Raw genomic sequence first — 24,955 nt, forward strand, 5'->3', positions numbered from 1 at the left:
AATGTCAGCTAACAATAAACGTAGGGCATCGAACACTTTTATCCTGCCTGGGTTCAAATGCTGGCTTAGCTCAGTAATTATGAATAAGTGGACTTCATCTCTCAGGCCTCATTTCTCTCATCTGTAAAATGGGCTGATAGTGCAATCCCATCGTATTTTGAGGTAAGGGAACCATATGAAGTTGAGCTCAAGTTTCTGGAAGGAGGTAAGAGCACAGGAAATGGCTATCCCAAGACTGGTGTTGAAGTCTGGGTGATATGCGATGGTGAGTGTGCCCCCCAAGCCCAATTATGAGTCAGGGGGATCTGGTGAGCAATGCGGGGATGGAGATTGTTATCAACATAGAACAGTATTCACCAACCCCAGACTGTACTTACATTTCAAGTCTAGTTACTTTTCTGTGTCTTGCACTGACAGGGTGAAAAGTCCCTGCATGCCAGCTGGAGAGTTTTGTAGCTTAAGGTATGAGGGGAATTTTGCTTTCTTTTGGAGAAACTCTCTTGTCTCCCGAAAAAGGGAAGCTTGTTGGAGAGTCAGGCATTATAAGCACAGAATTATTGAGACCTGTTTGTAAACCGCTTATGGAAGGGATTTTAGCTCCCTGCGTCCACCTCTGCTCAGGATTCTCAGAGGAAGAAACTGAGATCCATGGAAATAAAGTGGTTCATTGGCCCAAGGCTTTGGAATTTGCCAGGTGGCAGACAGACGTGGGCCTGGAACACAGGTCTGTTGACTCTGGATGCACTGTTTCCTACAATTCTACCCTTAGGCATTGTTTTTGTTACTATTATTATTGTTGTTGTTGTTATTGTACGTGTGTGGGGGTGAGTGTGAGCAGTGTAAACATGGATAGTAGTCACAATACGTAACAATCGGTTTTGTCCTTTTGCTCCCAAGTTCCTAGAGATGGAGAGTCCTTTTGAGACCTGATTGAAAATGTTGTCTTTGGTAAGCTTAGATCAGATGACTTTTCTCATCTGGAGAACTGCCATTATGACTTTGAAGATGTTTGTTTTTTAATAAGGTTAGGGCCAATAATTCATTTCTCTCTTTAAGTGTAAAAAATGTTTTGTCCTCACTCCCAGGAGTGAGTGCCCACTGAATGTGAGAAGAGTGCAGAAAGGCACCCGTACAGCCACAGGGCTCCCCCTGGGAGGGAAATTTTGAGACTGAAGTTTTGGAGGAGAGCCTTATCTTCCCTTAATCCATGTCTGATTTTACACGCAACTATTAGCGGGAAACATGATATTTCTGTGTGACAATTTTTGACCCACAGAAAGGGCGATTTAGTATGGCCCCAGCCTGATATTGGTGAGTCCAGCTAATGCTCTGGAAAATGGAGAGAGATGGCTGAGTTGAACCCTTTCGATTCTTGCCGATTTATATTTTTGTAAGAGGCAGTGGGATACCGTGTCAGGTCCTGGGTCCAAATTCTAGCTCTGTCAAACACTAACACAGGTCTCTCCGGCTTCTCTTTCTCTTTCTCAGGATTGGTGGATATGCCACTAAACCACAGAGTCTTCTAAGAAGCTCAGTAGATCCCCTCCTTGTCTCCCTTCCCCTCATTTGACCAGAGTGGCACATTTTGGGGACTTCACCGTTTTTGTAAGATTCATCATAACTTGCAAAAAATCAGTGGCCATTTTGCATTCAAGTACACAGAGCACTAGATGAATTTTAAAGATCTCAAGAGGTTATCCTTAGATCTTAATCTAGCAAGAGAATTAAACGAACAGGTTAACAAAAGGATTGATCTAATTATTAACATTCCACAGCTTTCAATGCCAATTTATTAAGTTACATCTATTAAATACATTAACACATACAACACATCATTCACAGTGATTAGAATTTGCACAGTAGTGCCCGGAGACACAAGATGCTTACCAGTTAAGTACGTGTCCAACAACATACAATATGCACTTTACCTTGGGATTGTGACGTTTTAACATAAAACATAAAGTCAGTGAAAGTGCATGGGGTTTATCAGTAAAACCACATAAATACCTATATCGGTTCAATCTGTATACCCCTGGAACAAAAGTGGGGGAAGTTACATGTTTCAATGACTTTGGGAATAAAGTCATTTGATTAAGGTCAGGTGCTTTATTGGCCCCACATCGTGTTTCTCCTTCCTCCTGAAGGCTTGCGACAGGTGAGTGGGACTTGCTTGTCATGTTCTCTCTTGCCTTGCTCTCCAGTATTTAGATGAGTACTGTCAAGTGACGACTGCTCAAAACAAAACAAAGCAAAGCAAAACAAAACAAAACACAACACAACTGATTCATGGATGAAATGAAAAGGCTGTGGGCTGGGTGTCAGGAGCTATGACTTCTAGCTCAGCACTGCTACCAGTTACCTTCTGACATTGGGCCATTTATGTCACCTTCCTGAGCCTGGATTTCTTCATTATTAAAATGATGTAACTTGGAGTAGATAAACTGTGCAGATTCCCTTGGCTCTACAATTCCATGGCATTCTCTATTGGTCAAGATCAAACAGTCACTTGGTGTTGGGCACTCTCTGAACAAGTGGGAAATTGCAGCCAGTTGTAGGCTGGGAGCCGCTGAACTCTTGACATGGCTTGTCAGGTTCTTAAGGATCCAATAGAACACACAGAAGTCAGTTTAAAAATGGCCATGTTCAAAGAAAATACAAATGGCCACATAATCATAGATTCGGAAAAGACCTGAGACATCCTTTGGTTCCATCCTTCGGTTCCATCCTTCCTCCCACCTCAATGATGGAAAGGCTTCTACAAAACCCTTGAGATAAGCCCCTTGCTTGAATGTATCCAGGGCCTGAGAAATCACTCTTTGGGGCCATTCTATTTTTAGGGTAGAAAGTTTCTTTGGGTATCCAGCCAGAAATGATGACCCTGTAAACTGCAACTTCTTAGCCCTAGCTCTTTCCTCTAAGGAGACATGGAAGAAGCCCCCCACCTCACCCATGGTTATTTGGTAACACTTCTCCCGTCTTCCAACAGTTTCTCTTCCAGTTATTAAAACACTGTCTGCTAAGAGCAGAGGGTAACTGGATGAGCCCAGGATTATGATTCAGGAAGACAGTACCTAGCTCTAGATCTGCCATGAACTCATTGTGTGACCCTGAACAAGTAACTTCTGTCTGGGCTGGTATGATATTTTCTTCTTAAAATGGGGCGAGGGAAGGGGTGGGGGGCAAATTCATCTCAGAGCTTGGGTAGCTCTAAATATGGTTCTCAGCGTGGGGCACGACAGAGATGTGACTGCTCTGATCCTCACTCTCTTTCACCATTAGAGCAAAAGGATTCAGGATTTAACAGTCAGTCCACTGAATCTTCCCCAGGATCAGCTGCCAAAATGATGCAATAGCTGTTAATATCCAGGATAGTGGCACACGCTTAAACAAATAAATTCTGCTACACATGGCAAAACAATTTCAGGACTCTAAGCCCTAGGAGAGCAAGGCATCTTGAGGCAGGAAACTACTGCATGTGTTTTGCAAGGTGCAGAGTATAACAAATAATCCTGTCCTGAAGAATTAATCCCCAGTGTCGCAATCATGGGAACATGATTGGGAAAGGACTGGGGAAAATACCCTGCAAGAGAATATTGGCAAAGGACACGCCTCGTGCACACTGAGCTAGTCAATCTTTTATGATCCAGAGGGGTTACTGACGAGCATGGAGGTGGAACTTCCTCTGGGGTTGACGTAGCTTAAATTGAAATGGAGCCAAGGGCCCTGGTATGCGCTGTTATTGAACTGAACCAGACACTTTTCAGGATGTGGAAGTCCTACTGTACCTTAGTCAAAACACTTAGGAATTTTAGTAGCTTAAGCAATGCTGTTCTGCTAAATAGATCTAACCCATGCTAGGGTCAAAATGCTAGGGATCCTGCGCATTCTCAGCATAGATCTTATATTTTCTGAAGCATACAGGCTTTTCAAAGCACCTCTGCCTCATCCATAAGTTCTAATATTTTCAAAGGTGTTGATGGCCAAACTCAAGCGTGGCAGATGATAACCTCTCTCCATTTGTGGCCTAAATGATGGATTCTACCAGAGGAAATGGTATCTTCATTGTGTTCCCTTTTATTAACAGAAAACTCTCTTTGAGAAGCTATTAAAAAACAAACACTTAGTGTAAACACAAATCATTTTGTTAATAATCATCCTTCATCAGATGGCACCCATTTTCCTAATGAGAAAATATCCACGTGCCTAAAGTTAGCTAATTAATTAGCTAATACTGCCAATATAAATGAAAGACAATGGAGGTGCTGAGCAGTTAGAATGAACACGTCTGGGACTAAAATAATTTCTCTTTGTGTCCCCAGGGCGAGTAGGCACTCAGTAAATGTGGAATTGATTTGAATTCAGCCTTTTGAGACACATTGAACCAGCAAAGCATTTTCCTCCTAAATTAACTATTTTCTAAAGCACGTAAGCATGTTCTTTCTTCCCTTGCAAATTTCTGAATGCATCGCATTTACCCTTTTTAGGAGACCATCACATGTTCTTATGCATTCTCTCGCCTCATTCTTGCGCCTAGAAATGGTCGGCTGGGCCTTTCTGAACGGTACAAAATACAGGGATTTAACAAATTCAGCAGTGAAAACATCAGCATGGTACACTCTTCGACAAACAAGCTTATGACAGGCGCAAAAATAGATACGTGGCAGGGATTTTGACCCAAAGTGGTCAAGGCTTTTTGAATAGTAGGAAACTTCTATTTCATGGATGAATTTCCACATCCACCAGATCCCCTAAGGTGCTGTGGGCAGGTCTGAAGAGCCTGGGTAACAAGGGTTCTTTTTAGTGAAGAAGAAGGTGAGCTGGCCATTCTGGCCTTTTCCATGCAAATCCTCTCCTGCACCCCACATTGCTTGGGCACTCATGCAAATGTAGACAGGGCATTTTATTTTCTCCATGGGGTGTGAGTTCTGATCCTGGAGCCAGACTAGAATTATTGATATCGTTATCCCAATCTGCCAGCTAACATTTTTCTAGGAGTAGGTTGAAGGAGCTTTGTCTTATCAAGCTGGTTTTGTAGTTACTGAGAAACCTTTCCTTTCTGCTTTAAGTAAAGGGTAATTCCTCCATCTGAGATGCCCTTTCCCTGAGGCCATCTGTTGTCCCCGCCCACTCTCTTTTAAGACTGGTTCAGGCTTCACTTCCTTTATGAAGTCTTTTTTGAATCAGGTGGAGATGACCACACCCTTCCCTCTGCTGCCTTGGGTTCTGTGCTGGCAGTTGTGGGAAACTGAAGCCTTTAGAGACTCAGTCTCCCAACTGAGAAACCAGAAATCAATGTTTATTTAATTATAACTTGATCAATATTGATCAAGTACTGTTACACCAATCATCCTGCTTAGAAACCCCATCACACACCTTGGTGTCTCTGTAGTTTCCTGGCAACAAGGGTAAGAGTGATTTTGGTGCCAAGTTTGCTTTTATACCCATTCATGAGGTCTCTTACAATAGGCAGCATTTATTCCAGGAGCCAAGGTGCTGGATGTGGCTCCCCGTGTCATACTCAGACTTCACAGAATGATCGCTCTTCGTGTGTTTCATCCCCACGAGCTCATCTGATCATGGGAGACAAACTGGTAGATGCCTGCTTAACAGACAAGTTGATTGAGGCTAAGAGAGCAGAAAGGTCTCTCCTACTCTTGGCATATTAGTGCAGGAAAATCCTACAGATTTGAGGGTAGGAGCTCACTGTGGTGCAGGAGGGACTTTCTTAATGTCCACCCTCCTCCTCCAGCCTGGGCTGGGCTGATTAGCTGATTATGATTTACCATATTTAAATCCCTTGAATATTCAAAGAGAAAAACACCATATAACACTCCACCTATCAAATTGTGAATCAAACCTCAAAGCAGATCTAAGTGAACTTGTCTAGATTTGGTGATCGGGATTTTGAGACCCAGAGAATAAGTCTACTGTCTCTTGGTGTCCATCACACTTGTTGCATAGTTGGTCTAGTTGGTGAGAAATCTGTCTTCAAGTTTCCCAAGTGACCTAATCAGCTGGATATCTTACATAGTCAGGAGAGCTCCAGAAACTTTATGTACCAGTGTCAGGCCTTGGAATTACTCCTTGGAGTATGTTGAGTGGTATTTGACCAAGAGCTGTGTACTGGTATCATTCAAGTTTTGAGTAGAGTCTGTCTTGTTCTTCATAGTATCTTCTGGGTCAAGGGAGTGCCCAGAACATGAAAGGTGCTCAAGAAAACTGTGCTAAATAAATGCTATTGTTGTGTATTTGATATGCATTTGGAACTCATATTTGCTTGTTTGATGCCCATGTACATAAAAAAAGGAGAGGTTGCTTTTCTCATTTGCCATAGATGGCACGAAAACAGTTGTGTGGGGTTTTTTTGTTTTTTTTTTTTTGAGAACGTTCATGAGAAATACCAAACTTTTTCATTTTTTTTTTTTAAGATAAGGCATTAAAGTATGTATTTGGGGAAACCGTTGAAGGATTTTGCTTCTAGGATTTATGTTTTCTAGGGCTTTGGATTTTGTTCATGGTTCCTGAACTGAATTGAAGCAAATATTTCATAATCATATTGCACAATCATCGGACCCACTGGGGACAAATGTGTAGTATGAAGGAGTGGAAATGTTCTGAGTAGATCTCCATTCATTTGGTGATCGGTGTTCCAATGTTTAGAAACTCACCACTTTTCCAAGCAACCAAGATCACATGTCTGTTCTATTCTGTCTTTTTCTGGTTAAGATTTTCATCAGTTAGGCATATAAAGTATGAAATTTCGGGCTTCAGATTTCATAGTTAAACCACTGTTTCTGTGGAATGCTCCAAAAAACCCCTTGTTATAATTACATATAAGGGAGGAAGATTAGGAACTAGGAGGCAGAGGACCTTCACCCAAGGATGTCTGCCTTGCCCCTATAGTAAGAAGGCTCCAAAGAAAGTTTTATCTTCTTTTGTGTAATCCACCAAAGAGATGTCACTGACGTTCACCATCAGCTTGTCCCCTTCCTGTAGGGAGAACATGGCCCCTAGGTAGATGGGCTGGAACCAGTTGCTGCCTACTTCACACACTGACTTGGTCCCCATTAGGAGCTGGGTCGGCTCTGGGTAGCTGTCTGTTACCTTGGTGATTACTACGATGATGGAGTCTGGCTTGTTCAGTTGGCTCCCTTGACGGATTTCACCACACTCAGATGTGGTCCCTCGGAATGTGACCTGGGAGTAAACAAAGTAGTCTCCAGACTCTGGGATCACCAGGAATTTATTTGTATAGTTCATCCGGTTCTTGATGAAGGCCAAGCCAAGTTCATGTTCCCAATGCAGAGCCGGGAACTGATTTTTCAAGGGCTGTGTGGGAGTTTGTCTCACAACTGCAGAGACAAAAGAGGTTTAATTTGCTTGTGTCAGAACTTGTGGACTTTGCCAAAAAGAGCCTCCTATTATTTACAGAGTGTAGTGATTGAATAAAACCAATGACTAACAAGCTCCTTGAGGAGGAATGAGTGGTGATGTAAGTGGACATACTTTTGTTCAGAGAGGAGCATCTTAGGGACACATTACTTTGCCTCTCTGCACCCAAATTTTCTTTCCTGATAATGTAGAATTTTACCTGAGCCCTGCGATCCTGGAAAACAGTGAAGGTTAAGAAATCTCACTCTTTTGTGTTTTGGAAAACAGCCTCCTTGCAAAGAACCACTTCTCCAAATGGCTTAGATAAAACTGGTGGGTTGTCCCCTTTACGTATCTCTGATACGACCAGACTCCAGATCCTCCAAATCCTCACTCTCTGCCTCACAAATGATTAGCTGAACTGTTTTGTCCCCACTGATCTATTGGAATATACTGCTTGTTAACCAAACTTTGGTTAAGCTTCTCTCCTTCCTCCAGGCCCCTGAGCTTTGGCCCTGCACTCAGCCTGGGCCAGCATACAGTCTCTCCTGAGAATAGGCTGCCCTCGGGGTAAAACATGACACATGCCAACCTTCATCCCACTTCCTTACACCTGGTTGGTTCTACCTTTGTTTACTCCTTTCTGTAAAAGAAAACCCCTTTTAGCTTAACCCCTGAGACACTTGCAGGCCTTATGGGCAGAGCATTCTCCCTATTGCGACTAATTTTCCTTCTCCCTTCTCCCATCCTGCAATATCTTTTGGCACAAACTCTCTCCTTACTAACTAAGGATTGGTTTTTCACTTGACATCTCTTTCCTTAAAAAGAAAAAAAAAGAAAAAAGAAAAAGAAAAAAACAAAGGACAAAAAACACCCATGGAAAGGATAAAAAAGAACAGTGTGTATAAAATACCTAGCTTTTAGCAATATGCTCTAAACTGCTTTCGCATTGATTAGCCTTTTGTTTCAGACATACTGTCCGACGGAGAGGGTATTTCAGAGTCAGATGTTCCGTATAGCTCCTCTGCAATGACATGGTCCAAGGTTACATGAAACACAGGCAGTGTTTAGTAAAAAATCAACATGCAGGGTACGTATTGGAAGGAGAGATCCAGAACATTTGGAAATGCTTCTCTGACACCACCAAGGCCAAAATATAAGCCGGCATAATTGACTGGTGGAGTGGAAGGGGCTGGGACTTTGGGCCACGGAGGCCAGTTCCAGTTCTGGCTCTATGGCATGTGAAGTTATTCATCAGTGATGTAGGTCCCTTCTCTCTGAGTCTTGACTTTCTGTCTGTGAACTGGAGATAAAGCCCCTTCATTGTCATGTTTGGAAGATCAAGTGAACAAAAGAGACATGGACGTTTTTCTCCTGATGGGTGGATATGACAAGTACTCAACAGTTACTTATTTTCTTTCCTCAAATAAGTTAGTATCTTCCATTTTGGCAGATTAAAAAATAAGTTTATTCCATCTTATATATTTTTGCATGGTCTTATGTTTGCATTATTTACAAGTATACATGATATACTTGGACATATAAATGAAAGCTTTTATGAAGTATGGGTAGAGCAGGAAAAAAATGAGTTAGAACAAAGTCATTGATTTCAAATAAAAATAATCTGCAGTAAAATGAATACTTTTTAGGAAAATAAAGACAGAGTTTAATTTCCTATGACTTCTTTGGAAGTCCTTGGCAATCACCAATATGTGCTTTCTGCCACAGCTTAGGGATAGGTTATGATTAAGGAAATAATTAGCAACCTTCACACCTGGTGGCTGACTAGAAACTTGGTTCCTGGATGTTTCTAAATCCCCCTTTTCTGATGCTGACTGGCCTATGGTTTGTTTTGCACAGTGACACATGTTCAGGACACATGTGATCTCTCTGGCCCCTGCACTAAATGGCCCCTGGAGAGCTCTGTTACTTCTGTGCAAACTCTGTGAAAGGCATTTTTATTACTTGCTCCTGATCATCTCCATTCCCAATGTGGATGATGCAACAGATTAAAAAAATCCTCTCAGGCGATGCAGAGACAAAAATCGTTTAGTCTGTAGACAAAGCAAGTTTTGTTAAAGTGGTATGCAATTAGCTATGTCAACTTTGCAGCAAGTGGGAGTTAGGGGAGGAAGTACGTTGTGATGGAGACAGTGCAGGTCTAAGAGTCAAACTCGAATCTCAGCTCTTCCTAGTCATGCATGTGACTTGGGGCAAGTGACTTTACTTGTCAGAGCCTCAGTGTTCCCCCTCATTGGGCTGAAATGAAGATTAAATGAGATCATGGATGTAAAATGCCTACCACAGTGCCTGGTACACATTAGGAGCTCAGTAGAACCTAGTTACCTCTCCCCCCCCCCCACCCCAGGTCCCCCATTCAGTAGGGAGAGGGGTGATATGTCCACACTCTGCTCTTAGGAAAATCCTGCTCAGTTTGTTCAATCTGTCCCATTCTTAAAGGCAAGTGGTAAGTAATTGGTGACTTGGTATTTCTCTGGTCCTACCCCTCACTCAGAACACACCACAAACATTTTCCTCTTGGTCAAACAGTAAGATACATGTCTTGGGCCACAGGGATATCCCCCTGTGGGTTGCAAATTTTCTTATAGGTCAGGAGAGTACGTTTGCTTTTAACTCTCTAATTTTTCAATGGGGTTTTAACACATATTTGTGCATGGTCTTGCTCTTTTCTCTGGAGTCTTTGAGGTATATGCAACTGCAGGCATCAGATGCCAGCAATTTCAACACTAGGCTTGGGAAACTGATATTGGCGATATCATGAGGATGCTCTTAATCTCTTCACATCAACAAAAATTCTTTGGAAATGTCTACCTTGAATGTAAATGTCCAATCACTTCATCCTGAATAGGGTACAGATGGACTTGATAAGTTGAACAACTCAGGGGATCTTTCATCTTCGACCAGATTCAAAATTAGGTGAATCTCTGAGGGAAGGCATTTCTGAATGACTGAGGATGTGAATGAAAGAGAGAGACAGAACAGAAAGGAAGAGGGCTGAGAGAATATGGAAGAAAATGCCCAAGGGTCATGGGCCTTTGGACCTCTTAAGGGAGGAAGACATCTGAAATCCCTCAACTGAGAGAGGTCTGTTACCAAGGTGTGTGGTTTTGGGTTTGAAGCTCCTAGAATGACTTTTGGCAAATTCTCTGAAAGAAATCTTGGGCCCATGTTCCATGCATGGTCTCCTGGAAAACACACCAGGGAGAAAAATACCTGTCAGGTGTGCCCTTGGCTTATCCCCACCAGCTCCGGGAGATGTATCTGTAAGGAAAAGAGAGAGATGCTTTGTCAGAGGGTGGCTGGAGGGAAGACAGTATTTTGGAGTTGCATGGTGCCTGCCACCAGAGAGAAAAATTCCTCTCCCTCAGCTTGGCCCACTGTAGATTGTTTTTGTTTCTCCAGGGACAGAGAGGCCTCAGGACAAAGAGTCTCGAACACAAATGAAGCTTGACTCATAACTTTGGGCAATTTTCTAACCTGTCCAACACTCTGTTTCTCTCACTTCTAAGATGGGCTCATCAATTCCTATCACAAATGGAGAGTGCTCAGCATGATTCCTGACACATGGTCTATGTTCAGTAAACTCACATTGCCCTTCCCTCCCTGCTACTGTTTAGGGGGAGCAAGCTGACCTTATGCAAGGTCCCTTTAACCATATCCATTGATCGATGGCCTAACAAATGGGATAGGGAGCAGGTGGGACATTGTTCTAATGCTTTTATAGGAATTTACTGATTTAATCCACACCAACCCAACAAGGTAGCTACCATTTTAACCATTCTTACAGATGAGTAAACTGAGGCAGAGGCCATCAACTCCAAAGGCCATGGACTTGGCCCCAGCACCATTTTGTCTTTTTAATGACCGGGGAGGAACCTCACTTCTCCTCTAGGTTTGCATCCCTCTGAACCTCCTACATACCAAAACTACTAGATAATGCCCCGTTCCCCACAAGAAAAGGCATCAGATATGAACACACTTACAAGCTCGCTGATGTGAAGGTCCAAACTCTCGCCCTTTTGGAGTCTATTGGGAAAGAAAGATATGATTCAGACCACCTGTAATCCTTTTGTCTCCCAACCCCACAGCTGCCCATAGCAAGGGCATGGTTAAGATGCTGCTGCCACCTAGCCTGGGCACTCTGGTATAAGGGATGCGGCAACGAGAATACGTAATTGAGGGGAATCTTGTGCCCAACACCCCCCTTTCCTCCTCTAGCAGTCTGAGGACCTTCTTTCTCCTATGCTTGTGTTGGAAGCTCAACTTTGAAGTTATGTCCTGAGAGCTTTCCCTGTTCTATTCTAGGACACTGTGACATCTGTCTTGGCTTATATCATTTGAACCAATGGTGGCATTTGTTTTCTTTTCTTTTTCCACCACGATTTAAAAACTAGAACTATTTTTAAAATTTTTAAAGTTTATTTTTTTTATTTTGAGAGAGAGAGAGAAAGAGAGAGAGAGAATGAGTGGGCTAAAGGTAGAGAGAGAGGGAGAGAAGGAGAATCCCAAGCAGGCTCCTTACTGTCAAGCAAGGCCGATACGGGGCTTGAAATCATGAACTGTGAGATCATGACCTGAGCTGAAATCAAGCATTGGACGCTTAACCAACTGAACCACACAGGCGCCCCCCAAATTGGAACTAATTTTAAAAATGATCTAGAAAAAGAAATAAGGGTTCTATTATCCTACCCATCAGCCCCCCTTTTCCATGAAATACATGAAGAAATTTGCATCCTTGCAATCGTAGTTTGCCAGCCATTTCAGATACCACATGGGAGTGAAAGAGTGACTGCTTTGGAGGCAGACAGACCCGAATTCGAATCCTGCTGTCAACACTGATTAACAATATGATCTCAAACAATATGATCTTTCCTCTCTGAGCTCTGGTGTCCTCATTTGTAAAATGGGAATAATAACATCCCTAGCCTCAGATAACTCCCAGATTTGAGATGAGGATCAAAACAGAAAATGCAGGAGTCAGGGCAAAGAACGCATGGAAAATGAAGGAATCACCACTCGTGTGTGTGAACATAAAGCTCAGGAGCAAAACAAACTAAGTCCTTGGCTTAGTCCTTACATTTTAGTTTCCAGAAAACCTTTTCTGATATGGTATTGAATCACCTCAGAGTCTTCTGATTGGGTTTTTATAATACATAGTCCCCACAGACAGAGAGCTTCATATAACCAGTTTTACGTCTTAGAATCTGTGCGTGTGTGAGATTGTACTCGTGAATGAAGAATTGTGCGTCCGTGTGGGTGTAACAGAAGACAGCTCCAGCAGTGGGGGAGGGTAGGAACAGATGTGTTTTGTGTGTCTACATGTGTCTGTGGCATGGTGCTATTTGCACACGTGTATGTGGTCATGTGGGTGTAGCTGTGTCATTGCTGAACGGGTCTTTGAGCAGGTCTATGATAACAGTGACCTCATTAGAGCCCAGACTGCCAGGCTCTTTTTATTCCTAAGCCATACTATCTAACCTCCCCTGGAAGGCTTCTTGAGGACAGAGATCCTGTCTTTGAATGACTGAATCTATTGTTTCTCCACTGTCTGCTTCCTAATTCTGTTAATGGCACCATGACTGCTTCCCCTATTACCAGGCTTGAAACTCACTGCTTTCTTCTTCTGTAAACCCAAGCTGCCACTTCTATTTTGAAGCTTTTCTCATTTATGCCTCCCCTCCAGGCCTTAGCATGCTGTTCTCCTGGATTCTCCCGTGAGCCTCTTAGCTGGTCCTTTTGCATCTGGTTCTCCTCTTCTTGAAATTACCTCCTTGCTTGCTCTCAGAGTGCTCTTTCTAAAGCATCACTGTATTGGGACACAATTCTGTTCATACATCTTCAGTGGCTCCCCATGGTCTTTAAGACACAGGCACAAATACTTATCTTGGCATTCAAGGTTCCAGTTGACCACCCCATTCTTTTTACCTGCTCTTTACTCCTCTCCAAGTCCTCTGTGCTCCAGCCATGAGAGGCAACCACAGTGAATGACTCAAAGGGCCTGAGAAATGCAGTAAGTGTAGCCACCATCTGTTGAATGACTAGTGGCACTGACCTATGCTTAGCCCTTCACACACATTGTCTCCTTCCGCTTTGCAAAGTCTCCTAAGGTAGATGTTATTCATGTCCTTATTTGAAAATGGGGCTTAAGTAACTTGCTCAGTGTCCCACACCTGGAAAGTGGAGACATAGGATTTTAAACCAGGCCAATCAATTCCAGAATCCCTAGCCCTAGGCAATTGTACCTTCCCACTTCTGGACAAGCTCCCTCTCTGGTGAGGTGGATGGATAAGTACCAGCAGTTCTGTGCACTGTGAGAATAGGGGAAGCACAGAGTTCAGAAAACAGGAACCTGGCCCAGGAGCGGGGGAATCAGGGGAAATTACCTCTGAAATGAGTCTTACAGGTCCCGCAGGTATTAGCCAGGTGATAAAAAGTAATGGCTATTCCAGAAGAGGCCAACAGCTTGTGGGAGAGTAAGGAGGCCCAGCAGAGCATGGGAGCAGCTGGGAAACTACAAGGATTTTTGCTGCCAAATGAACCCATTATATACATTTTAGCATAGGGGTGTGAGTAGAGTGGCTTTGGAAGACCTAAACCCAATTGATGTGACTACTTGTCCAACATCAATAACTTTGATGGGCTAGGGTGGGGGAGCAGAGAAGCAGCCTAGAAAGGAGCTCATTCTGTAGCCTGTTTCCTTATTTGCTGTTGTCAGAGCTGGTAAAGAATCCGTCTCTGACGAGGCAGAAAACTGAAGGTGAACTCAAAGAGAACTGGGGAGAGTGCGGTCGCATCCTCTTGTGTACAAAATGATACTGCCCTGGCTGGTCTTCTGCTTCATTTAGTTCTCTGCTGAGAAATCTCCTTGAATATCTGCCTATTTTTGTCTAAGCAGACGCTCTGCCAAGAGATTGGAACATTCCTTTTGGCTCAGAGTCTCGCTGCCATTAGTCTGTATCTGTGATGTGAACACATTTCCTTATGGGCTCTGCTGGATTTCTATAACCTAGGCACATGTTTATTCTCATATATGGTTGGACGTGTATGGGTTTCAGTGGCCTGGAATCCGCTATACATCTGGAGCCTGTGACAGTGCTGGTTGGCAGATGTTGAAGACCTCAACAGTCCAAGAGTCCCCAAGAACATCAGCTGGGACTCTCTTTCCCAGAACAGCACCTAAAGCCTTCCATTGCTGCTTCTCTTAAGAGTGACTCTATCATGGGAGAAAGCTTTTTGTGATGGGAAGCAGGAATGAATGAAGAGAAGGTTTGAGACAAAGAACTAGTAGCTTATTTGGGAAAAGGTTTGTGCATCTGAGCTGGTTCCATGCCAGATCTCAGGATGGCCGCTGACAACACCAGGCCAATACAATTCCCAAGTGTCCTCCAGCCCGATTCATCTCCATTGCTTCTGGGTTACTCTGGGGGCACCAAGGAGACATTAGCTCCTGAGGGGTGCAGCATTGTCTTCCAAATCTGAATAGTCACAGAGTCCAAGAGCATCCCTGGGAAATGTGATTTATTCTCTCATAAATGCCTTCTCACACCACTGGCTGAGAACCAAGACCCCATTGCTTTCTCTTCCTAAGCATTTATCACTCCCTGAAGTGATATTGTTATTTGTGTGCTAATTGCTTTTTGCTCTCTAGTGCAATTCAAGCTGTTTGTGGGCAATGACTCGCTCCATCTGTCTCTCGCTTACCACCAGATTCCTGGTGCCTCAGACAGTGCCTGGCACTTCCGCTGGATTATCCAAAGGGCAAAATATGCTGTTGCTCAGATGTCAGAAAGATAGGAAGAAAATAGAGCCAAGAAATGAAGCAAGGTTTAGCTTCAGTGACTTTAGCCTGAGTTTTGCAATCTAAAAAACTAAGAAAGAGACCTTTTTTATTTTAGAACACATGCCACGTTTTGAGTTTTTGTTTAAATAAAAAACAATTAATTCAAGAGTTGGATGGCCATCATCTTTTAGGACTGGAGCCTCCAAAGGTTTTCATCCCAGGCTCTGCTGGCAGCATAGTCATGGCTCCAGAAATGTTTGTTGATGGTTGTGAGTTTTGGCCAGGAGTCAGAGGCAGAAAAGGCAAATGTGTCTGTCCATGGGGATTTGTATTAGTGGAATGTGGGGCACCTGTGGCCACCAGCATTTATGAGCCCAAGCAAAGCAAGCTGGCACTTTTAACCCCTTAGTTCTTATAGGTCAGGGGATTTTCCTCCTCATTTGATTTTCTTTCTCTCACTTTTTTTTTTTTCTTTGTATGCTAATTGGTAATCCCTGACACAAAATAACCATGACCTATTGCTATAAGCATATTTGGAATTACTCTAATACTCCAACCAGGGAAGAAAGAAGGATGGAGGAAGGAGACTAGTATCTAGTTGGGTGCTCCGGGGTGTGAGGTCCTGTATTGGTGTTTATGTGTGTTTCTTGTCTACCGCTCCAGTTATTCTCAAAGAAGGGCATTACCTTTCTTAAAAGATTTTTAAAAAATGTTTATTTATTTTTGAGGGAGAGATAGAGTGCGAGTAGGGGAGGGGCAGAGAGAGAGGGAGACACAGAATCCGAAGCAGTCTCCAGGCTCTGAGCTGTCAGTGTAGAGCCCAATGCAGAGCTCGAACTCACAAACTGTAAGATCATGACCTGGGCTGAAGTTGGATGCTCAACCGGCTGAGCCACCCAGGCACCCCAGGGCATTATCTTCTTTTTTTTAATTTTTTTAACATTTATTTTTATTTTTGAGACAGAGAGAGAGACAGAGCATGAACGGGGGAGGGTCAGAGAGAGAGGGAGACACAGAATCTGAAGCAGGCTCCAGGCTCTGAGCTGTCAGCACAGAGCCTGACGCAGGGCTTGAACTCATGGACCGTGAGATCATGACCTGAGCCAAAGTCAGACACTCAACTGACTGAGCCACCCAGGTGCCCCGGCATTACCTTTTTATAGCCTTTGTAAGCCAAACGTCAAAGAGTAAATGGAGGGTCTGGGATCTGAACTTGTAGACCAAGTGCAGACCCTGGCATGTATCAGGAGCCCCCTAAACATTAGCTGAGTATACACCATGGACAATCGAACTTGAAGATAGATGGTCTTTGAGACTCTCTTACTGGTATTTCCCCAGAAAAATCCCTTGAGTGTGTTTTAACTAATGACCCATTTAGCCTTTCTCCTGTGTCCCATACTGACTGTCTTGTATACTCATAAACAGGAAGAGATATCCACTGCTTGCCGTCATAAATGCCTCAATTGCAAAAACACATAAATGTTCTATGACCCATAGCATCCTCCCAGGACTTCTAGGAGAAATATACAGACAGTTGTCTCCTTGTCTTTTGCTTTTGTTTCTCTCTGTACTCGCACGGGGATAAATCCAACCTGGAGAGTGTTTTATTCCAAGGCTATTTCAATTCATTATCCTCCAAGGCACACTGGTCAGGGCTTTACACACAACGTTCCGAGTGGCTCACAGCTAAGAATGTGGTGTGTGCAGCCAAGCAGATGTGGAAATCTCAGCTCTAGTGTTTCCTAGCGGTCTGATTTTGGTATGTCACCTAACCTCAGCGAGACCCAGTGTCCCCATCCATGAAGGCAGGCAATAATTCTTTCCTCCCAGAAGAATCGTGATGCCTAAGAAAGACCACACACATAAAGTGGATATCCAATTTATCTTCCTTCTTTCTTTGGGCTCAGTTAAAGTTTGTGGTACATCTTATTGGTTCTGCATAACTTCCTTTTGGTTTTATCGCTTCAGTGATACACAGAAGCTAGCCTTGTGTCTCTTTACGACCAGTGGCGGATTTGAACCCTTTAGGACCTCTGGAAGGTCTCCTCCTTCTCCCAGCAGAAGAGGCTTCCTCTCCTCCATCTACAACTGTCTTCTGGACTTCTGCCCCTTCCTGTGCAAAGGGCTTGAGGGAAAGGAATGTACTCCCTTCCCCATGTTTCAAAACCCACGCTTGTTACTGCCATGGGTGGCTGGGCCTTATTAAGGAGACCTGGCTGGGAGATGACCTGTTACAGCTGGACAGTGTGTGGTCTGTCAGGTGAGGACACGGGAGCTCACAGTGCTGGGCACGGAGTGATGTGTGTGTTTATTTCAACAGGTCAACAAATGGATCCTGGAGTCACCAGTTCCGGGGCTGCTGTGTCTATTTGGGGTTCGCACCGTGGCTGGTTCCCCCTCCTTTCCTGTGGTCTCTCTGCCTGACACCGACATCCTGACCTTGGGCGTGAGTTGGGCTTCTCTTCCAGGTTTGCCAGGACTTGCTGAGGCCACAGGAGAGGCAGGGCCACTGAATGCTCTGTGTGTTGCAATTTCCAAAGCACTTTTATCTCAACCATCTGTTAGTTTTCTCTAGACAACACTGAAAAGGGATTGTCATTACTGCCCTCATTTCCAAAGAGGAAGCAGCCCGAGTGAGACAGAAGGCTCACCCTCAAGGTGGAGAGAGCAGGGGCATTGTGTCTGTTGAACATCAGGCAATAGCTTCCCAACATCCTCTTGCTGAATTCTCACCTCAGAGCTATAAAACAAGTGTGTTCACCTCCCCACGTTATAGACAGGGAGTGGATGACTTAGGGAGGCCGGGGACCTTGTGCATCCTTTCCTCTCTCTCTACCCAGCTAACCCTTTGTGAGTGCCTTCTGTGTGCCAGGTACAGCTAGGAGCCCCCAGGGGAAGGAGGAGATTAGCATTTATTGAGCATTTGCTATGTGACAGGTACTTTTTAGGGAATCCTTGTCAAATCCTCCTGACCATGCCACGAAGTGAATGATTTGCTGCGTTTACACCACAGGCAGAAACAGTGTAGTGCTTAGAAGGAACGTATATGTTGAATCTGAATCCCAATGGTCACGTGGCTTAGATTTTCTAGGCCTCAGTTTCATCATCTCTAAAATGGAGATAACAGTAGCACTTTCTTTCCTTGTTGTGCGGTTTCAAGGACTAACCGAGATGATGCATCTAGTAATAATAGCAAATGTATCATACATGGATACATGCCAGACCCCAGGCTAAGGGCTTCATAGGCATGATCTCATTTACTCTTCTCAGAACCTTAGGTTTGAAGAAGCTTAGAATGGTGTTTGGTACATGATCAGTTACTAGAGGGTCACAGATGTAATGTGGTGGAACCATGGCATTCCCTCAAACCTGTGCAACTCTGAGGCCTCAGTCGGCATCACTGTGGGGTCCCGTGGGTCTGGATGGAGACCAGGGCTGGGGTGTGTCTCAGGGGCAGGCGTTGGGGGGGAGAGGCGAGCAGGGAACAAGGGCTAGGAGTCTTGCAGGGGTTTTCAGGAAGGGGTGGAAGGGAGGTTGTAAGGAAGCAAGAAGAAAGTAGGGAGAGTGTGTGGGGATTCCAGAAGAGGACCTGGAGGGGAAGGACAGAGATAGGGCCGTGGTTCAGTCCAAAGATGCAATGCTGCTAATGACATCCCTGACAATTTTTCGCACAGTTCTGTGTGCCCACCGTGCGCCGGGCTGGGGCTGAGCCAGCATGGTACATTCTGCCATGCCTGGAGTACAGACCCTGTATGTGCCAGAGCAGTGGCTGGGGAAGATGGAGGCCTGGCCTCAGGGCCCCTGTGGGCCAGCGTGGGGGCTCACAGACCCAGCCTGAGGGCAATCGAGGCCACTAAGGGCCCCAAGAAAGCCCGGGCCGTGGTCCAGGGCAGCTGGCAAAGAACGGATTGGAGTGTGGGTTGTGGGTGCAAGGCCAGGGTGGAGAAGGAGGCAGGGAGATAGCTCACAAAACGTCAGAGAACAAGAAAGTTCCTCCAGGGTCAAAACCCACTCTCTGGCCTGGTGATTCCAGAGCAGGAGGAGAAGTTGCCCTGTCTGATGTAATTTCCATGAACAGGAAGTTCCCTGGTCATAATAATAATAATTGCTACCAATTACTAATCTCCCACCTCCTGCCAGACACCTTAAATACTTTATTTCTAAGTATCCCCTGTCACACATAAGGAGCCTGAGGCCCAGGGAGGTTAGGTAACATGGCTAAGAAGTATCTAGGCAAGAATTTAAACTGAGTTTTTCCCAGATACCTGGCATCTTCCAGGAGTCTAACGACCCCAAAACATTTTACTATCTCTCTGGGTTTTGTTTTACATGTAACATATACATTTTGTACAAAAAAGGTATAAGTTTAAAAATGCTTCTCTCTTGCCCCACCATCCAGTTCCCCAAGCTAGATGTGGGCAGAGCTACCAATCTCTTGTCCTTTTCCTGAGAGGTTCTATACATTTATAAAAACATTCATAGATATGAATATATATATTTCCTGAAAATGAATGTCCCCCATTCTATGTACCATTAGGTACCTTTTTTTTCCTCCCAATTAATGATATATCTTGGAGAAATTCTCCATCCTTACATCTAGAGATGTCTCATTTTGTTTTTTTAATTTTTTTTAATGTGTATTTATTTTTGAGGGGGGCGGGAGGGGCAGAGAGAGAGGGAGACCCAGAATCCAAAGCAGGCTCCAGGCTTTGGGTTGTCAATACAGCGCCCGACACGGGGCTCGAACCCACGAACCTTGAGACCATGGCCTGAGCCAGAGGCTCAACCGACTGAGTCAGCCAGGTGCCCTGAGATGTTTCATTTTTTTAAAAATAGTGGCAACTGCAGATTTTCCCTGCATGGAGGTGCCAGGATGTATACAACTGACGCCATATTTATGGACACTTCCCCTACAGGTGGTTATAAATCTTTTCAAATCTGATTTTGATCTCTGCTCTGCAAACCTACCTGGGTTAAGGATTTTGTCACCTTGAATCTTTCCTTACATGACCCCTGAAGGGAGAGTCCAGTTTAAAATACGTATATTTTACCAGTTTTGGTAACTGTCTTTGTTGCTATTTCCTACACCAGTTGCTACTGGTTTTCAGTAGCTGCTGGGTGTCTGGCGTCGTGTGAGGATGGCTATCACAGTAACGGTGTGTGGGTCTCCCTACATTCCTGCACTCATCTTATCAGTGCTGCCAGAGGGTTGACATGTGAATCCTGTTTTGGTAGAAAAGGAAACAAGTTCAAAGAAACGAAACCACATTCCTGTTCTTACCCAGCCAGAGGTGGGTGAGCTAGAATTCAAACTCAGATGTCTACGAGCCATGACATAGTTCTGCCCACTCAAGCTCTCCCTGGTGACCTAGTTTCCCTCCTGAATCCTATTTTCCATGTTTTCTGAACTGGTTATTCTCCATTAACCCAGTAGGATCCACTCTTTGCCCTTCTTGGACCCGCCCTGTGTCCTGTGAGGCTGTCTTCTGGGCACTCTTGCTTTCCTGGCTCTTTTGAGCCTGATTTCCAATCTGGCCAGTGGGATGAGAAGCAGGGAGCAGAGAGTGACCAGTTCTCCTGCCCTTTTTCCTGTTCCCTCCCTGCTGTCTGGCAAGCAGACAGGCTCCACTTAACCCTCAGCGCCTCCAGCCAGCCCTCTCCTATGTTTTCATTCTCCCTGGGTCCCCCTAAAACTGCTCCCTCCCTTTGCTCTTTCAGGCCAAGAGGTGATGACCAGCCTCCCACTGTTGCTAACCTCACGATGCTTCCAGCTCTTCTGCATTTCGGCAACGAGACTCTTCTTTGAACCTTTCCAAACCCTTTAAGCATTCTTCTTTAAACTCTCTTGTTTGAATGGGCCGGGTGTTTCTTTTCAAGACTCTGATTGCTACATGTGCCCCAGCCTCACCCTTGTTTCCCTTTCTCTTCTTCTGACGCACCAAGAAGTTGGATAGCCTGGCCAAACCACAGCACTAACCGTCTCTGCATGTCTGCTCTCCAGGGAGATTGGTTTAAGCATCACAGAATGCAATATTAGCCTTTTCTTTCTTGAGTACCTATGATAGGGCAGGCACTCACGCCTTCTCTTGTGGGCTTCCCTGTGTAGTGACAGCTCATATCTCAAGCTCTCTTCCTGATGGAGCAAGTTACCAGCCCTGTGGACCGTGGCATTCCGCCACCAAGGGCTGGTGACCGGCTTCCCACGGTTGCTAACCCCAAGGTGCTTCCAGAACCCGATGGTCTTCTAGATCAACAAAAGTGTTCTTTGGCATCTGCCGAAATAGGGGATCTCAAGACATCATTTTAGGCAGAGGCACTGTTTCCTTACAGATCCCAGGAGAGTTCAGGTTTTTGGAGGTCTCTCAATGCCTCATTCCAGAACAACTGTCTCATTCCAGAACAACTGTCTCTTTCTGGCTAAAGAAGGACAGAATCCCAGAACACCGATGAGATGCTCTGGTTTGACTCCATAGGAAGCTTAGGGGGTTAGGTGGCTTAGGGGTCACAGCCTGACTTCCCATGCCTTGAATTTCTTCTCTAACATGACACCATTTCCAGGTTATCTGCGTATTTCTATGTTTTCTGAATGATGACATGTGGCTGTGGACCCTGCTGCCTGAATCAAGATCTGTTTGCTGACTCTGAGGGGGTGGTGAGAGTTACATATTAGCCATGGCTTGGTCTCTCCTGGTGTTCCTGCTGTGAAGCCAGCCAGCATTGCTTAGAAGACAGACTTCCAGTTAAATCAATTAAAAAGCCTGTTTTCTCCTCTGGCATATAATACCTTTGACTGAAATGAAATCAGTCATGACAGATTCGCAGGAGTATTTTTTTTTTTTTATAAAAGGGTATTATTTGAATGACACTTTCTTTGGTCTTTAAGGTTTTTGATGTTCCTAGTCCAGAGTTGTAAGTTTCCCCTTGAGACCTGTACCCACCCCACTTGGCACCAATGTTCTCCCTACATCTTACATTCATTTTTGACTAAGCTCCTCTACCCTGAGCCCCCAGCAAGGTGTGAGAGATAGAAAATAAGGCAAGAGATTCTTTCTGGAGCATTGAAAAAGAATATTTCTAAACCCAAGAAAGGGGGTTGGTTAGATTATAGCACAGACATATCATATACAGGAACATAATGCAATCATCTATATCATCATACTGCTGTGAATTTACTAACAATAAATAAAATCATAACATATTTGTAGACTCAAAATAATCTCATCTTGTTACAAAATACAGAATTTTATACCCCAAAATATCAATAGTGGTCACTTCGATGTGGTTATGGGTAATGATAATTATCATCTTTTCCTTATCTGTGTTTTCTAACTTTCTTCAATGACATATGTTAGTTATATAATTTAAGGAGGTTTTTTTTTTTTTTTTTAAGAAAAGGAATATTCCCAAATAGTCATAGTACACTATGATTGTAATTATCTAAAACTATGTTATTGGAGGTTGTTCCCATATAAACATAAAGAGGACAATTCATCTCCTGGAATCATTGAGGATAAACACCAGATTGGACCTCTCTGCCTTTCCCATGGTGTTTCCTTAGCATGGGGAAGCAGGGAGCTTGGTGGGTCAAAGGAGTCTGTCCACAGCTGCAGTGGCTGCCAGGTGCCTGCAGCAGGTCAGTGGGCCCCTGGCTCAGGGCTCAGGGGAGAGACTGCTTACCTGGAACACACAGGCGTCTCCTCTGGCCCGGAGCTGGCCCACAAGCAGGTAGGTGGTGAGTCCTGCCAGGATGGGGAGCGACAGCAGGCAGCAAGTGAGAGCCCAGCGTGCTCTGCTCTTGGCTGCTAACCTGGCTCTGGCCTTGGGGGTGCAGCTGCCTTCCTCGGGCAGCATTTCCACGCTGGCTGTTTCCCTGAAGCCCAGCCCCAGATTCTCTGCCATGCTCCCGCTGGTCCTGGAGACGGCTCTGACTCCCCCTGGGCAGAGAGACCCCCCATTAAATAGAAGACAGGCTCTCACAGTGGGTGCATTAATCACTGCCTACTCCACCCCCTGGCCTCTCCCCTCCCCCTTCCACAACACACTGGGCCCCGCCTGGCTAGGGAATGCACCGCCTACAACAGAAACCAAGTCTGGTTTAAGAAAAAAAAGAAGAGGAAGAAGAAGAAGAAGAAGAAGAAGAAGAAGAAGAAGAAGAAGAAGAAGAAAGCTTTCCCAAGCATATTTATATACAGTGTGCTCATGTGCTTCTTCCTTCGTTTACAGAAGGAAGTGAGGAAAGTCCCTGGAGGAGGAGAAAAAGAATCCATCAAGACAGTGGGCGGGGCGAATTAAAATATAGCTGTTCCCAGCGCTGGAGACCTTCCAGCCATGCCAGTCTGGGGAGTGTGCCGCTTCTGGAAGTGAAAGTGAAGGCCCGGGAGATGTGTGGTGTGGCTTGCAGACTGGGAAATAGAAATCGTGTTTGCATCACTGCTGTGCAAAATGCTGCCAAGCCCTCTGCAGTTTTGAGCTTCATAGGAGCTCATTTTTCTTGCACAGCCGGAAAAACCAAAGTTCTGGAAAGTGAAAGGCACTTGCTTTAGGTCATCCAGGGATTAGGACAGAGGAGCTAGGATGATGGTTTAGTTCCTCAAAATCACTGTTTGGGGTTCTTGCCTCTACCACACATCCATCTGTGAAAGGAAAGTGCATACCTTGCCTGAGTAGACCAGTTGTCTAAGCAAAGAGTGTGAGGTCATAAAGGTGACTGCTCACGAAAAGAGGACATTGACTTCTCTCTTCTCTGATTAGTTCCAAGTTGATTGAACACAAGTGATAGGCCTTGCCCTCAGTTGGGTGTGTAGAGGGCCCACAACATGTAATAAAGGCTAACATTTATTAAACATTTCCTTTGTGCCTGTCACTGTTCTAGGGGAGTTAAAGGTATCAATGGAATTATTCAATCCTGAGATAACCTTTTGACGTAGTAATGTTATGATTACCACTTGACAGATAAGGAAATGGAAGCATAGGATCTCGACTCAGGTAGGCTGGCTCCAGAGTGTCGTAATCATTGCGCTACACTGCACGTGCTGCTGTATTGTGCACGTACACAGACACCCACACCCAGTGTGCCCAGAAAAAGGCCACCCTTCCAGTTAGGGGTTGGAGAAGCTTCCTGGAGAAAGAGCTGGTGTAAGAACTAGGCCTTGAAGCTTAGGGAACACGATGTTGGAGAAGAGTAGAGGACTCTGCAGAAAGATGGGTAATAGAAATAAGAAAGCTTAAGGATGTCCTGTGGCAAGTGGTGGAAACTAGCCTGACAAGCACCTCCATTCAGTTGCTACTTGTGCTATTTCACATTGTGATCCTTGTGGGCTACTTGCAGAGGCGTTCCATGATCTGGTCCCTGCCCACCATCACCCCTCACCAGTGTCCAGCCTCAATTCTTACTCTTTTCCCAAGCTGCAGTTCTCCCAAACGCATTATGGATTAGTGAACTGTTGCACATGCTAGTCCCTCCACTGTGACGGCCTCCAATCCTGTCCTATCGTATCACCATGCTCCCCTATTTCATACTTTGTATTAAAAACTTTTCTGCATCCGTGGCCTCTGAGATTGGGTGAGATGCTCATCTATGTTTTTATAGCTTCCTGTTCTTCTCTTATCATAGAATATTTCATAGTAAACTATGGCGGACTACTTTTCCATTGTCTCCATTAAATCATCAGATGTAGGAGGGCAGGTGCCAAGTTACTCACATCCCTTCCCTACAACTGTAGCTCCTAATGTAATAATGGTCATAACTGACATCTATTGAAATAAACATCTAACACATTTCCA

The 24,955-nt window shown here is 44.6% G+C and overlaps 1 protein-coding gene across 1 annotated transcript; it reads right to left on the reverse strand.

The window, feature by feature from the left end:
• Positions 1-6,406: 6,406 nt before the first annotated feature.
• TNFSF15 (TNF superfamily member 15) lies at positions 6,407-23,715 on the reverse strand. The gene is made up of 4 exons (XM_060608880.3): positions 22,850-23,715; positions 11,376-11,418; positions 10,606-10,653; positions 6,407-7,352 (listed from the first exon to the last, which is right to left on the reverse strand). The coding sequence occupies exons 1-4, from the start codon at positions 23,069-23,071 to the stop codon at positions 6,898-6,900; spliced, it is 768 nt and encodes a 255-aa protein (XP_060464863.1). The 5' UTR covers positions 23,072-23,715; the 3' UTR covers positions 6,407-6,897.
• Positions 23,716-24,955: the final 1,240 nt, after the last annotated feature.

The sequence above is a fragment of the Panthera onca genome, chromosome D4, assembly GCF_046562875.1.
Source record: "Panthera onca isolate mPanOnc1 chromosome D4, mPanOnc1 haplotype 2, whole genome shotgun sequence".
Classification (NCBI taxonomy): domain Eukaryota; kingdom Metazoa; phylum Chordata; class Mammalia; order Carnivora; family Felidae; genus Panthera; species Panthera onca.

Coding starts and splice junctions, on each gene's coding strand:
- TNFSF15 (XM_060608880.3), bottom strand. CDS start 23,071: ATGGCAGAGAATCTGGGGCTGGGCTTCAGGGAAACAGCCAGCGTGGAA. Junction 10,654..11,375: donor ACCTTCACATCAGCGAGCTT/GTAAGTGTGTTC, acceptor TTTTCCTTACAG/ATACATCTCCCGGAGCTGGT. Junction 7,353..10,605: donor GCCAAGGGCACACCTGACAG/GTATTTTTCTCC, acceptor TTGTCTCTGCAG/TTGTGAGACAAACTCCCACA.